The 13,575-nt window shown below is 49.1% G+C and overlaps 2 protein-coding genes across 3 annotated transcripts in view; one reads left to right on the forward strand and one right to left on the reverse strand.

Moving 5' to 3' along the window:
* Nucleotides 1-2,084: 2,084 nt before the first annotated feature.
* On the reverse strand, nucleotides 2,085-4,664 carry SP9 (Sp9 transcription factor). Of its 2 annotated transcripts, XM_027678526.1 has the most exons (3): nucleotides 4,482-4,664; nucleotides 4,037-4,182; nucleotides 2,085-3,760 (listed from the first exon to the last, which is right to left on the reverse strand). In XM_027678526.1, exon 3 carries the CDS (start codon nucleotides 3,725-3,727, stop codon nucleotides 2,405-2,407), a length of 1,323 nt encoding a protein of 440 aa, XP_027534327.1. In that variant the 5' UTR covers nucleotides 3,728-3,760; nucleotides 4,037-4,182; nucleotides 4,482-4,664; the 3' UTR covers nucleotides 2,085-2,404. The 2 variants fall into 2 exon arrangements, with proteins under 2 accessions (XP_027534327.1, XP_027534326.1); XM_027678525.1 differs by lacking the exon at nucleotides 4,037-4,182.
* A 7,507-nt stretch (nucleotides 4,665-12,171) lies between these two features.
* OLA1 (Obg like ATPase 1) overlaps nucleotides 12,172-13,575 on the forward strand; it is a 118,678-nt gene continuing 117,274 nt past the window's right edge. Inside the window, exon 1 of the mRNA XM_027678528.1 lies at nucleotides 12,172-12,190. The gene's annotated coding sequence lies outside the window, so the exon portion shown is untranslated. The remainder of the gene's footprint in view (nucleotides 12,191-13,575) is intronic.

Consider the following 13,575-nt stretch of genomic DNA (forward strand, 5'->3'; position numbering starts at 1 on the left):
CCCGCCGCCCGGCCCGCTCTGTGTGTTACCGTCGCCCGAGCGCGTCCCCCGCGCCCACTCCCCTCCCCTACCCGCCGGGAAACCTGCCCCCCCGGGCCGGGAGGAGAGGCACCTTGCCGGGATGCTTTTGGCCGGGAAGATTCCGGAGCGGCTCTCGGGGAAGGTGCGGTCGGCAGCGGGGATGCGAGGTGCCTCTCCCGGGTGGCTCCCTTCCCTCGGCCCGCGGAACGGACCGCCGGGCTCCCGCCGCCGCCCCGGGGCACAGGCGGTGTCGGCGCTGCCCGGCCGCTTTTGTGCAACAGTGGCGCGGAGGAGGTGGGACGCGGTTATTAGTATTCACGGCAGATGTATTTTCTTTAACACAACGTCTTTATTCCAGTTGGTGGCCGACAGCAGAATCCGTTTCCCGATGTTATTTGCATTCCCTGTTTTATGGAGGATTAAAATATTTGTATTCATCCAATCTGTACTGGGCAGAGTAAATTAACTTTTTTCCCTCCCCCCTCCTCTTTTTTTTTTTAATAACACAATTATCTCATTTAACAATTTGCCTTTAAAAAAAAATACTGTGACTGTTAGGTTGGTGGTCAGGAGACAAAGGGAGGGAAAATAATTTTCATTTCAATAATTGCCTTCTGGTCAATTTAACTGTGCCTTATTTTGAAAGAGCCTGTCTAAATGAGATTCCTGTCCCAAATGTGTTCCCAGGCCTTAGCCCAGCCTTTAATTATTCCTGAGTTTTTTTTCTTCAGAATAAGACGCTGCACTGAGTAATCACAAAGAAGTCAGAGAGCATCCTTGAACCTTTTCAATAGCAGAGCCACTGATATTCAAATAACATGCAAGGACCATTTGACTGCATGGGGACATAAGCATTTCCAATTCACTATTTGCATAGATCAACTGTCTTTGAAAAGGAAAGGAGCAGTTGTCTTCCATAACATTAAAAAGCCTAGTTATCAAATCAAGTGCTTAGTTTGGGGCTTTTAAAACGTTTACATTTTATCTTAGGTTGCCCTTTACCGTTTGACATGCAAATTTGGTGCAGTTAATTTGGACAATTAAAAGGATCTTCAAGGGAGCTTTGTCACCGAGAATATTCGGAGTTTTCCCCGTGGAGCAGCTGAGATAAAGTTGGCCAGAACAAATGATGTCTAGGAGATTAATTAGATATTTGATAAGACATGAATCCCTAATAAGGGAATACAAGGCACAGGGGGCTGCTGTGTGCTCTAAGTCAAAATTAATAACATTTAACAAGATTTTCATTTAGGCATGAAATGTCTTTTCCGGAGTATTGACTCTAGCGATTTATTCCCCCGAGATCACCTCCCAGCCTAGGCAGCCTTGTGGCGCTAAAGGTTTTTTAAATTAAATAAATAGTTCCTCAGTACAGTTTGCCTTCACTCGATTTTTGGGATGGTTTCGCCAAAGACACTTAGGTTTCGGCGTGGTTCCTGGCTGGTGTAGCAGGGCTCGGACTCCGTTTAAATTTGTTTTGTTTTGGGGTTTTTTTTGGTGTTGGTTTGTTTTTTTTTTTTAATAAACTAAACCTAAGAAGGTTTGAACAGAGCGAGCAGAGAGGTTCGGCGCGCCTGGCTCGGGGGCCGGTCCCTTCCCCTCCCGGCTATCATTGCTGGCTGCATTTTTAATCACAGTGACTGTAAAGAGGATGGGAAGGGGGTGCGAGGGCTCCCACTAAAAACCTGACCCCTGCAAGGACTGGGCGGGGGAAAGGAGGGGGCACGAAGAAGAACAAACCCGTGAGTATATTGTTCAGAGTCCTTTAATAATACCAAAATGAAAATATGTCAAGATTTTTTCCATACAGATAAACGCATTTAATTTCTTTAAGAGACCTTAACTTACGTGTGTTTGAGTGAAGTGTTAACTCAACATTTTAAATATCTTTTACATATATACTGACTTCCACAAAGTGCATCAGAAATTTAAAATAAAAAAAAATAATCAAAACCCCAAAACCTCCCTGAATTTCAGGAATTCACCAATTAAAAAAAAAATCCCCCAAACCCCTTATCAGATCAACATTTACAAGAAAAATAAGGGAACACGATCTGGTTTTCTTTTTTTTTTTCTTCTTTTTTGAACCCTATTTATACAGATGTTTATGAGATACAGAGGGATCGTCTCGGAGTTGCAGCTGGATTTCTCACCTTAAGCCTCTCTTAGGATGCTTGCCTTCCAACAGAAAGAGAAAAGGGAAGCGGAAGAAAGTGTCACTCGGTACCTACTAGCCGGGCGGGACGGGGGCCGCGTCTCTCCGGCACCGCCGTCCGCCGGCCCGGCCCTGCCCGCTGCGGCCCGGGGCGCTGTCTGCGGCGGGGCGGCTCGTGTCCCTCCGGCCGGCGCGGGGCTCAGTCCGGGCGGCTCCGGCGGCTCTGCCCTAGGAGTCGCCGGGCCCCGCGGTAGGTTCCTTGCCCGGTCCGCGGGCGGCGGCGCCCACCCCCTCGTGCAGGATGAGGTCGGGGGACTCGGAGCGCGGCGTCTCCAGGTTGCTGGCGTCCGTGTCGCTGTCGCTGCCCTTTTTGCCCCCGCCGCCCCCGTTGTGCGTTTTAATGTGTTTGCTCAGGTGGTCGCTGCGCATGAAGCGCTTGTTGCAGACGGGGCAGGCAAAGCGCTTCTCGCCCGTGTGAGTCCGCAGGTGCCGCTGCAGCTCGTCGGAGCGGGTGAAGCGCTTCCCGCAGAAGAGCCAGTTGCAGACGAAGGGCCGCTCGCCCGTGTGCCAGCGCAGGTGCGCCTTCAGGTGCGAGGTCTTGCCGTACACCTTTCCGCAGCCAGGGATGTGGCAGCTGTGCAGCCCCTTACGCCGCAGGCTGGCCCCCGCCGGCCCGAGCCGCTCGGCCTCCTGGCAGTTGGGGCAGTCGCAGGTGGCGCGGCCCGAGTAGCGGCGGGCGGAGCGGGCCGAGCCACCCCCGGCGGCGGCCGCGGCGGCGCCCGAGATCATGGCGCTGGCTGCCGCCACCGCCGCGCTGGAGTCCGTGTAGGAGGGCAGCACGGGCTTGAAGCCCTCCTGAGTGAGCAGGTGCTGGCTGGTGGAGAGCAGGTGCGAGGCGGCCGTGGAGCCCAGGCCGGTGGAACTGAAGGCGGAGTGGGTGAGGGAGCTGAAGTCGGGGTTGTAGGTGCCCAGTTGGGAGTGCAGCGAGGCCTGGGGGGCGCCCGAGTGCAGCGAGCTCTGCAGCCCCCCCGCCGGGTTCTGCACCTCCAGCCAGGAGCCCGGGTTGGTGTGCACATCCCACCAGGAGGAGGCCGCCCCGTTGGCCACTTCGCCCGCCGAGAGCGTGGAGTGGAAGCCCGACTTGTACCAGGACTCGTAGGGGTGCGCCATGCCCACCCGCGGGTAGAGGCTCTCGGCCGCCGAGCTGTGCACTTTGGAGATGAAGGCCGACTGCCCGCCGGGCTCCTGCGGGGACACGCCCGCCGCCGCGGCTGAGTTGGAGAAGAGGCCGCCGTAGTCGCTGCTGAAGGCCGAGGAAGTGGGCGAGGTGGAAGCCAGGCAGAAGGCGCTGTTGGCGGTGCCCGTGCTGCTGGCCAGTCCATTGGAGCCCCTGCTCGTGGCCACCGTGAAGCCCGAGAGGCTGGAGCCCAGGTTGCAGCTGGAGGTGGAGCGTTTCCAGGGGTGGAAGCCCCCTTTGGCGAAGGCGCTGGACTCGGGCAGGGTGGTCAGGGGACTGGTGTTGCCGATCTTGTTGCAGGTGGCGGCCAGCATGGCCAGGGGAGTCGTTCCAAATCTCGGCTCTTCCTGCGGGAGAGACAAAGCCGGCCCGTCAGCCTAACCCCTGCTGCCTCGCCAGGTTCCCGCGGGGACGCGGCAACGCGGGTAGAACCGCGGCGCAAAGAGCAGTACCGCGGAAAAGTTTTCTTTTATTTTGGAGGAAGGCTCAGCCCTGCCCCGCTCGGCACAACTCGTTTTCAGCCGGGGACCGGTCTCGGCGCCCGAGGGGTTTTTACATCGGAAGCGGATCCCGACGGGCACGAGCGACACGCGTGTTCCGAGAGGGCTGCTCGAGCGTACTACCGTTAAACCAAAAACCCCGTGGGAACGAAATGCGGCGTCTCCTCGAACAACCGTACAGGAGAGACGGAAAAACGAGGTGGCAACAAGGCGAGCGGTGTGCGGAGCCTTCTGACCGTCGCCACGCGCAACGCCGGGCTGGCGAAAATCTTTGGAAATCAACCGTAGTTCGAGTTATAAAAAAAACCCAAAACAACCAAACCAACAAACAAAAACCCCAAAACAGAACAAAAGAAAGCAGAAGCAGCACGGCTTCTCTCCGGCCCAGCGAGTTTTCAGACTAAACTCTTTGGTAACGACCCGATGGGCTGCCCGCAGTGAAATCCCCCGAGGCGGGCCGGGATCACCTCCCATCCTCGCGGTTTGTGCGAGGGGCAGCCACAACGCGGCAGCGGCAACGGCAGTTTTTCCAGGGGGAAGCGGCGAGGAAGCGCGCGGTGCGACTTACCCCGAGGATAGACGTAGCCATAGCACGTCCGTGGGCTGGGCGGTGGGGCGGAGGGGACGGCGCTCGGTGTGCGCCCCGCGCTGCCCGGCGGCACTAAGGACACTCCGGCGCGGCGGGGCCAAACTCTGCCTAAGTGCGGGCAGCGCCCGCTTTGAAGTACCGCTGGCGGCGGCGCTCGCCCAATGAGGGCGCGGGCGGAGCGGCCCGGAGCGGCCCGGCAGCCAATCAGGCTGCGCGGAGGTGCCGGCGCCGGGGCGCGGGGCGCGTGCCAGTGAGCGCGCGGGGAGAAAACTCCCCGGCCCGGCCGCGCCGCAATTCCCGCCCGCCCCGCGCGCCGCGCTCCCGCCGGGCACGCACCGACAGCCGCGGGGGCAGCGGTCGGGAGCGGGGTCAGCGCCGGCGGAGGGCTGGTGTCACGCCTGACGCCGCTCCGCCGCCGCCTGCAAAGTGTGCAGGAGGTGTCATATCCCCCGCTGCCGGTGCGGTCACCTGCGATCCTCGCGGCCAGTAAACCATACCTGCCTCGCTTTTATTCAACAGGCCCTCTGCCTCCTTTTTCAGGCCGTTTGGGAGCTGTCCGTGTTGGATATGAATAACCTCACAGCGCCTAATGACATTTTGTGAAAACACGTTAATTTTTGGTTTTTCTTTGCTAAATGCTAGAAGTGATTTCCGCCACAACGTATTTCTTACTTTCTTTGCAAAAGGAACCGAGAAGGCTTTTTAGTTATATAAAGCACCAAAAAAATCCAAAGGCAGGGACCGACAGGCATCCCTTTACTCTTGTACTGGGGCGGGAGAGAGGACAAGGGGCATATGACATCCTGTCGCTTAAGAGAGAGGATATTATTTTACAGAGTAATCGCCAGCAAAACACTTTGAAAGTCAAATTCGCAGCCGGCAGCACGTTTTTCAAGCCTCATATACTCCCGTGGAAGCAGTGCTGCTAATGGGAGAAGGCTTGCTCCCTCCTAGCAGTGCTGGAGCGCTGCTGGAATAAGCCTCCCCAGCACTTGCCTGTGGCCTCTGCACTGTGCACACTCCACACGCCCAGTGAGCGACAGAGACTTTACCTGCTCTCTGCATGTGCGAAATGTAAGTCCAAACCTCGGCTCCTCAATGTCTTGGAAGCTAGTCCCTTTGATTTGTAATTATTTGAGGCTTCTTAAGTAATTGGCTAGAACCTGCCCGTACTGTGCCTGCGGAAGATCAATAGGCGTGCAACTTTTCATCATTGCAGTCGTCTCTGTGAGGATGGGAATAGGAGTTTTTCCCTCTCCTTTCTGCCGTCCCCCGTGCAGCTGGGTACAATTCTGAACCAGAAATATGATGAGTGCGTTCAAGCAACGCCGGGCCCTTGCTCTGCATTTGAGTCAATATTTCCTTCTTCTCGGTGCCGCCTCAGCCATCCAGTATAAAACCACCTAGCAGATGCAAAATAGGCATCGCCGTGGAACAAGATGGAGAAACCGGGAAATTGAGGGGATTTCGCTTTTCTTTACATGTTTTTATATATTTTTCTATGTGTGTGCTTAAATAAGGCGGGCATTGCAATTTATTTTACATTGTGTTATGCAATCTGCAGGACGCCTGCCACGCTAGGGAAGGATGCCCCTGGAGATTATCTTTTATTTAAACGTCTAAGGCTATTTTCAAAGGGCGCTCGCCTTTTTGTCGCCACGTATTAAACAGAGTCGGGGCAGTAGGAGGAAATACTGTTCTGCGCTTAATTCTTTCCACATTGACTCGCAGCCGGCGCAGGGGTCCGGGGAGTGCGTGGTAAACCCTTCCTCCGAGAGGTCTGCCCCGAGCAGATCCTGAGCGGCGGCTGGGACCCAGGGGGGCTGTAGCGCTCGGCGGGTGGAGGCGGCGGAAAGGCGGTGGCGGGGGGAGCGACATAACCCCCGCGGGCGAGGCGAGGAGTCCGACAGGGGCACCCGGGAGCCATCGCCCAACAGGTGACTCCTTCCTTCCCTCCTTCCTTCTTTCCTTCCTCCTTTCCTCCGGGGGGAAACCCGCTCCTTCCCTTCCCAGGAGCCTTCCGTGGTGGTCGTCAAGTAGCAGCGCGGCGCTTCTGGCCAACCCCAGGGCGGCGGGGGGAGAGGGTCTTTCCTCTTATCTTGGGGAAAGTCATCAATAAAATACGTCTGGAAGGCAGATCGAGAGAGTGACGTTTAAAAATGTTGCCTCTACATCAGCGAGTAAAGGCATCCGCTGCCCGCTTGCGCTCCCACAGCAAAGTAGGGATTCTGCTGTGCTTGAAGGCAGGCGGGCGGCTCTGCCTGCCGCACATCCATCTCCTCGCCCCTTTGTAGTCGGAAAAGTAACTAAAACCCGCAGGAACGAGGCAGGCGGTGGAAAGGCTGAGGGAATGGCGGCGGAAGGGGTAACGCTGCTAAAATCTTTAGGGGGTCAAGTATTTTCTGACAGATTTTTTCATACTCCAAAAATCGAGTTTTTAAACAAAGATCAATGTGTTATGCTAAAGTGTTGAGCTGACTGTTAAAACATTTGGGGGGATAATGACAATGTAACAAAGGCCTGGTTTGGAGTGAATCATCACCCTTTTAAAAGTTAAAGCAATTTTCAGGAGAATAGCTTTCAGCAAATGCTTTACATTATTCAAAACGGCCAAATAATGCTCTATTATAGAGCCTGAATGCTGCCAGTCAGCCCATAAGTGCAATTTGTGCAAAGGCTCGGTGCCTTATCTCCACTTCTTTATAAAGAGGTGAATATAAAACAATTTCTTCCAAACCCAGACAGAGAGCACGAAAATTGCTTCCCTTTCTGCAATCAGGGCAATTTAACTGGAGTGCAATTAGCACTATTAAATGTCGATTCTGCATAAACAAATCTGACTAAGAAGCGAAAGTGGGGTGAGAACCTCACATAAACTGAAACTGATTTTTTAAAATTATGTATCCGGGTCCTTTACAATTGATCCGTGACGTTTTCATCTCGGAATATATTTACATCATAAATACATTACAGTTAAATCAACATAAATCTTAGGAAAAAAATCTCAATATGAATACTAATAAAGAATAGCCTAATTAAATGCAACAGTTCACTTCCTTTGAACAATATTGTTTCCCATCTTCTCTCTACGCGTGTCTTTTGATCTGTGCAACTACTAAAGTTGCTGTCTTTAGGAGGTAGAGCTGGGAAACAATTCGTTCATTAAAGATGGCTGAGAAGCTCCTGGGTTTATATTCAAGAACATCAGATGAAATGACTCTTCTGTTCAAGCAGAGCTCGGGAAAAGAGCTGCCAAATATTTTCCAAATAAATCGATTTAATAGCAGTTAAATGTAAGGTTGCCGTACAATTTTTCGTGAATCCTAGGACGGGCATGGAGTTTTGCTCATGGAAGTTACGGGTGGGAAAGGGGCAAACCCTTCCAAGTTCAAGAAAGCAGACTCATTTTCTGCCAAACAGAAGGGACGTGGGCAGGAAACATGCAAACTGCTCATTGCCGAGATAAATAATTGCGTCCTGACAGATTTTTTTTTTTTTTAGCAACAGGACTTCCGTGCGAAACCCCCTCCCCCCCCTCAATTACACTCTTCATTTACATGATCTAGAAACCACCATTGATTATCAGAGCAATGCAGAGGGGTACCTGGTGATAAATTAATAACTTCAGTTAAGGCTTCCCCACTATATTCTGCCCAAGACTAGACATTAAAAGGGGGAAGGATATATAGAGATAGTGTTAAAATACAGACCGTGGTGCCTGTTGAGTCCACTGAATTCTTTCTGCTATAGAGTTTTTCATTTGTGGGTAAAGATCAAGTGCAGCTATTGATTAGAAGGAAATCTTTTATAGTTAATAAAAAGAGAATGAGCATTGGGATCAAATTGATCATGGAAATGAAATAAAAATTATGTCACTCTCCCACAATTTCTGCTTGATCTTTCATAAGATGTTTGTTACATGGTTCACTCCCCTCTCCTCCTGCCCCCAGCACACCGAGCCCCGAGGTGGAGCACCAGGCTGGGCTTTCATCTTCTCCTCGATCTTTAAGGTGACACTATTTAAGAGTAGCAGGGAGACCCATATTACCCTGCATTTAAGAAATCTGCATGATAGTTTTAGAAATCCTGTCGCCTACTGAACGCAGTCAAAAGCGTGTCTGTGGAACTAATTTTCTTCCGCTAAATTTATTTGGACCGTGTATTTTAAAGCTCCCTTGTTCTGTTTATCTCAGCCGGAGACACGTTAACAATTCAAGGGAAGACTAGTGTCAAAGGAAGGAAGGTGACTGCAGACTGGATGATGATTTTAATTACTACAATTATTGGGAGATTATTCAACAGCATCATAGATTTGTTTTCTGCCTTGGTAGGAAAGTCTGAGGAACGTTGTGCGAGGAGTATTGTACAAGGATTTTATCTCTTGGTTCACATGCTCTCCAGCGCTGTTATGATACATAGGTTAGGCATGACAAGCTCAGACTGCAGCAGGCTGGAAATTCAGTCAGTGCTAGCTTTCAGAAAGCTTTCTTAAAATGCAGGTGTTTCTAAATAGAAGGAGTTTAATTAGTAAACGCTGGGACCCAACGTTTATAGAGCGGAAAACCGCCTTTCCACACAAGTCCATTAAAGCGGCTCTGCTGACTCGGTAATGAGGTGTGTGCGGTGAGCAGGGAAGCGGCGGCCGGGACGGCGGGCTCGGCGGTCCCTGCCAGCGCCCGGCCCGCCCCGGCCGGCCCCGGCCCGCCCGGCTCCTGCGCCCCGCGGCTCCTCCGCCCCGCGGCTCCCCCGGCGGCGCCGGTCGGGGCGCGGGAAGCGGCAACACCGGGCGGGCGGGCAGGGGAACGGGCGGGTGCCTCACCGGAGCAACCTCATCACGGAGAAGTCCTGTCCCCGCGTTTCCCATGGCATCCCGCTTCTGGCACCCTCCTAGCTTTTTATACCACGTTTTTAGCCAGGCGTGACTCAGAATGTTGGTTGTGATTAAGCAAGCTGTCTATCTGCAGATAGAGATATGTGGCAGCGTAATAGGCAGGATGATTGACATTACGAAGTTCTCTTCGGTCCACAATGACCAATAAATCCTCCTGCAGCTTTCGCCCGGTAATAAATTGCTGTTTTGGAAGAGGAAAGTACGCTGGATCCCCCATTCTGATGTTCTCTTCTCCACTCTCACCCTGTCCTGGGATTAGGGTGAGGAAAGACGGGGAATCGTTCATTGTGCTCTTTCTGTGTTCTGTAATTACTAGAACTCAAGCTTAAGGTGAATTTCAGCTCAGATCATGAACCATTTCACGTTCAAATGCAAGCTTGCAATACTTTCCTAGTGGCAATTAGGAGCCTATTACAAGCCATTAGATTGATCAATGTACCTTAAACAATGTGAATGATTTATATGGCAAAGAAAAAAACCTTCTTACATCCATTGTACTGTTCCAGCGACCAACCTGGCCCTGTGTCTCCATTCATCACAGCTTTAAACAACAAAAGCGACTTATTTAGAAAACTTACATGCAAAGAAACAGGCTCAATTCCTTCCTCTGGTAGAGCATCTGAGTTTTATCTGTCTTTATTGTCAAGAAATGTAGGGTGGAAGAATTCAGGCTTGTGGGAGAGGAAGGGAGGGGAGCATTTGCTGGTTTCCAAATGGATTAATTCACCTTGTACCTGAAAGAAGGAAACAAAGAGATCTGTGACTGCTTCCTAAACAAGACACTAATCTGCTGTGCATATGCAATGCAAGGAGGAAAGCTGTGGCTTACACATAGGTTCAACAAAATGTCTGGTTAGCTTTTTGTAGCCTTTGAATGACATTGTGGACACAGAACCATGCATGAGCCCCTGGAAGTTCCAAGACCGCTATGGAGTGGAGAGCTGGCTGGGATGTGCTGGCTGATGGAGGAACAGGCTGTGTGCAGTCTTCTACACCATGGATGATTATTCTAACCACTCTACAACGAAGAAACTACAAAATATCAGCTGCTATGAAAGCCGAAGCTGCTACCCTGTAGGCCTTGGGTCTGTCTGTCTTCGCCTTCTTTCAGAAGACCCAGGGAAACTCTCATGCCTGTGAAATTCCTCCCAGCTCCTGGCAACCTCAACGTAAAGGTCTGGGAGAGGCTGGTGACTTTGTGCTTGCCAATAATTTATTAGGGGTACAGAGATTCAGGTCAGAAGGAATGGGACCATGATTTGCCATTCATTCAATGGACAGCCTCCGTTTCTTGCATTTTCCTTACCTTTTTGCTAACATTATTCACCTTGCTACTTAGCACTGCAAAATTAGTCTTCTCAATAGCTACCAAGCGACTGAATGAATCTTTGGCTTGGTGTTAAACAGTTCTGACATGCTCAAAATTAAAACTGCTGAGAAACAAAACCCCACACATATGAGCTAAGCCATTCTTTAAAATGTGACTTTGATGGGACCAGTGTAAATGGTAACAGTGTTTGTTAGAAAAAAACCCAAAACATCTGTAAGTCTTGGTTCAGCTGGAAATTTATTTTGGAATATCACACGAGAGAGAATGTTATAAATTTAAGGTACCAACTATCATTTGTGTTTTAGCAACAGTCTGGTCTCTGGAAATTGCTGCAGTGCTTGTCAAAAGTCACCATTTTATCACATAATTTTCTGCAAGGAGGTAAGCATTCAGTGCATCAATATCGGTACAAAGAAGAGAAACAAGGGATGGTGTCAAGTCCTGGTTACAACCCTTTTGTTACAAAACATGGATACAGCCATTGCTGCTTTTCCAAGTTGTCTATATGGGATTGATACTATTCACTTCTTTAGTTATTAGCTGCTTGCTTCCTTAATAGAAAGGGGTTAGTAAAACACAATGTCTACCGTGTAAAACCAAAAGATAGTTGCAATAGGAATAGGAGGTGTCCTCCCCCTTCCCTTTAGAAGATCCCACAATGCAGAGTTTCTGTTGAGTCTGTCACTTACTAAACCCAGTTCTTCCCTTTCTCGCAGACCCTGCGCCATCCAGAGCTTAACCCACAGAATCAGCAGTGTATCCTGCTTACCTTAAACTTGCTCCTTATCATGGAGGAGATATCAAAGAAGAATAAAAGATGCGGAGGCCTCTTTCAAAGGTTTTGTAGAGATGGTCCATTTAGTCACATTGTGCTTTAAAATCTTTTTCCTTTACAAGAGCTTTGTATTTGTCACTTTGCCTAGGAGAATTGCTGGGCCAGCCTGCTTAGGACATGTTTTGGCCTTCCTCTACTTTAAGTATCACTATAAAAACTGTCTACTTGAAGGGATTTCTGCAGTCCTTAACCTACACATGTACAAAAGCAGCCTATGCTTCCTAATATACTGCTTCGGTACCTTACGTTCCATCTGGGTTGCATTGCCCTTTAATTATCTGTCTTCTTATTATGATCAAGTGAACTTTTACTAATCTCCACATTTATTGTTAAGGTAAATAGATGCTGCTTTTAATCAGTATGGAGGGCCACACCATACTGTAGTTCGAAGTAACTTAAATCAACTGTAAAGGGTTCAATGTGTGTATAATTACAGAGGACATCAGCTATTCACTCCAGTCTAATTCAGGGTCTCTTTCGAGACAGACCTCTTCCTTTTCCCTGGTCCCACTCTCACCTCCTTTGCTCTCCACTGCTCTGCAAAGCCAGCAAGAAGAATACAGTGGAGGCCAAGCAAGCAAGAGCCCTCCTGAACCTCAGGCTGGATTAATTTAGTGGATTGAAACTCCTAGGTGAGTATAAGCATACGGGTACAATATAACACCTTCTTCCAACAAAAAAGATTGATTGCATCTTAGCCTTGGTATTAAATGTGCTATTATCAGAAGAAGCTGTAATAATGCATACAGTCACTTTAAAAGCAAGCAGGTTTCCTTTGCGAGCATACTTATTATTTCAATAGTACTTGAGAACTATTTTAATAGTGGCCAGGTTGTTGCTTACTAAAATATATCTGAATTGCCTATGTATATATCAAGGTATTTTTTCTTAATTTTAGTTTGAATTATTCCTGAAGTTCTCATTAAATTTACCATTTGTAAAGGACAGATTAAATGAAAATGGCTTTTAGAAAAATAGAGCTGGAAATTATTTTGGCCTTTGTGACCTGGAAGAGGTGATAATTTGCAGCAGCACTAGGTACTGGACACATCTGACATTTTAGGTATTCCCTCACAGTTTCAGGCCTTTGTACAGATGATCTCCACCTGGGACAACTCAGCAGTCAACTTTTTGTTACCTTAATGTAAATGAGTAGACTACAGCTGTCTTGAGCAATCTAGGTGGACACCACCAACAGAAAATGAAATTTGGGCAAGGGCAGTGCTAAGAAAGGAATGTCTATTATCCACAATAATGCTTCTAACATTTTCTAAACAGCTATTACCTGTGTCTGCCCATAATTGTCCTTGTTACAGTAACAGTGCAATCTTTCTTTCTGAACAGTTACAGAAATCTCTCTCCACTGACTTTTCCATATGTAAACAACCTATACAGCATTTTCTAATGTAAAACAAATGCGGTAAGTAGGTCCCACATTAAAGAATCACTTTGAGTGGAATGTCTGAAATGCTCAAGGGATTTTGGGGGGGTGTTCAGAAAATACCACCACTTGCATTCAGTTTCTAAATGCATTCCCATATATGCAGATGAGTGTCAGTAGGACCCATACAGCACATTTGGATTGTCACTGAGAACCCATAACTCGCTTTCTCTTTTGCAAAATGATGCAAAATAAGCTGTAGTGGATTTTTGTTATCTAATATTTCTCATGGCTTTTATTGCACGTGAACATAGCTAAATTGTAATATTGACACTAAAAATATTTGTCTCTTTGGAAAACAACATGACTGCAAAATTCCCAGTTACAGCAAAACAACTAGAAGCCAAAATTTGTATCACCCCACCCCTGCATTTGTAATCTTTATAGATATACCATGTTAGTTACTATAATTGAAATTGGATGAATGGATGAAAAGGGCAGACCATTAAACATCTCAGGGGGATTGAAAGCAGTGAAACAAAGTGCAAGTTTCACATTTTTAAAATCTCATCTTCATATTAAGAAATCGGATGTTCACAATTCCTATGCAGTACTTAACACAGTGTAACTTGATCC

This window comes from Neopelma chrysocephalum, unplaced genomic scaffold (genome assembly GCF_003984885.1).
Source record: "Neopelma chrysocephalum unplaced genomic scaffold, ASM398488v2 Primary Assembly neopelma1_44, whole genome shotgun sequence".
In the NCBI taxonomy this organism is placed as follows: Eukaryota; Metazoa; Chordata; class Aves; order Passeriformes; family Pipridae; genus Neopelma; species Neopelma chrysocephalum.

Coding starts and splice junctions, on each gene's coding strand:
- SP9 (XM_027678525.1), bottom strand. CDS start 4,502: ATGGCTACGTCTATCCTCGGG. Junction 3,761..4,481: donor TGGCTACGTCTATCCTCGGG/GTAAGTCGCACC, acceptor TCTCTCCCGCAG/GAAGAGCCGAGATTTGGAAC.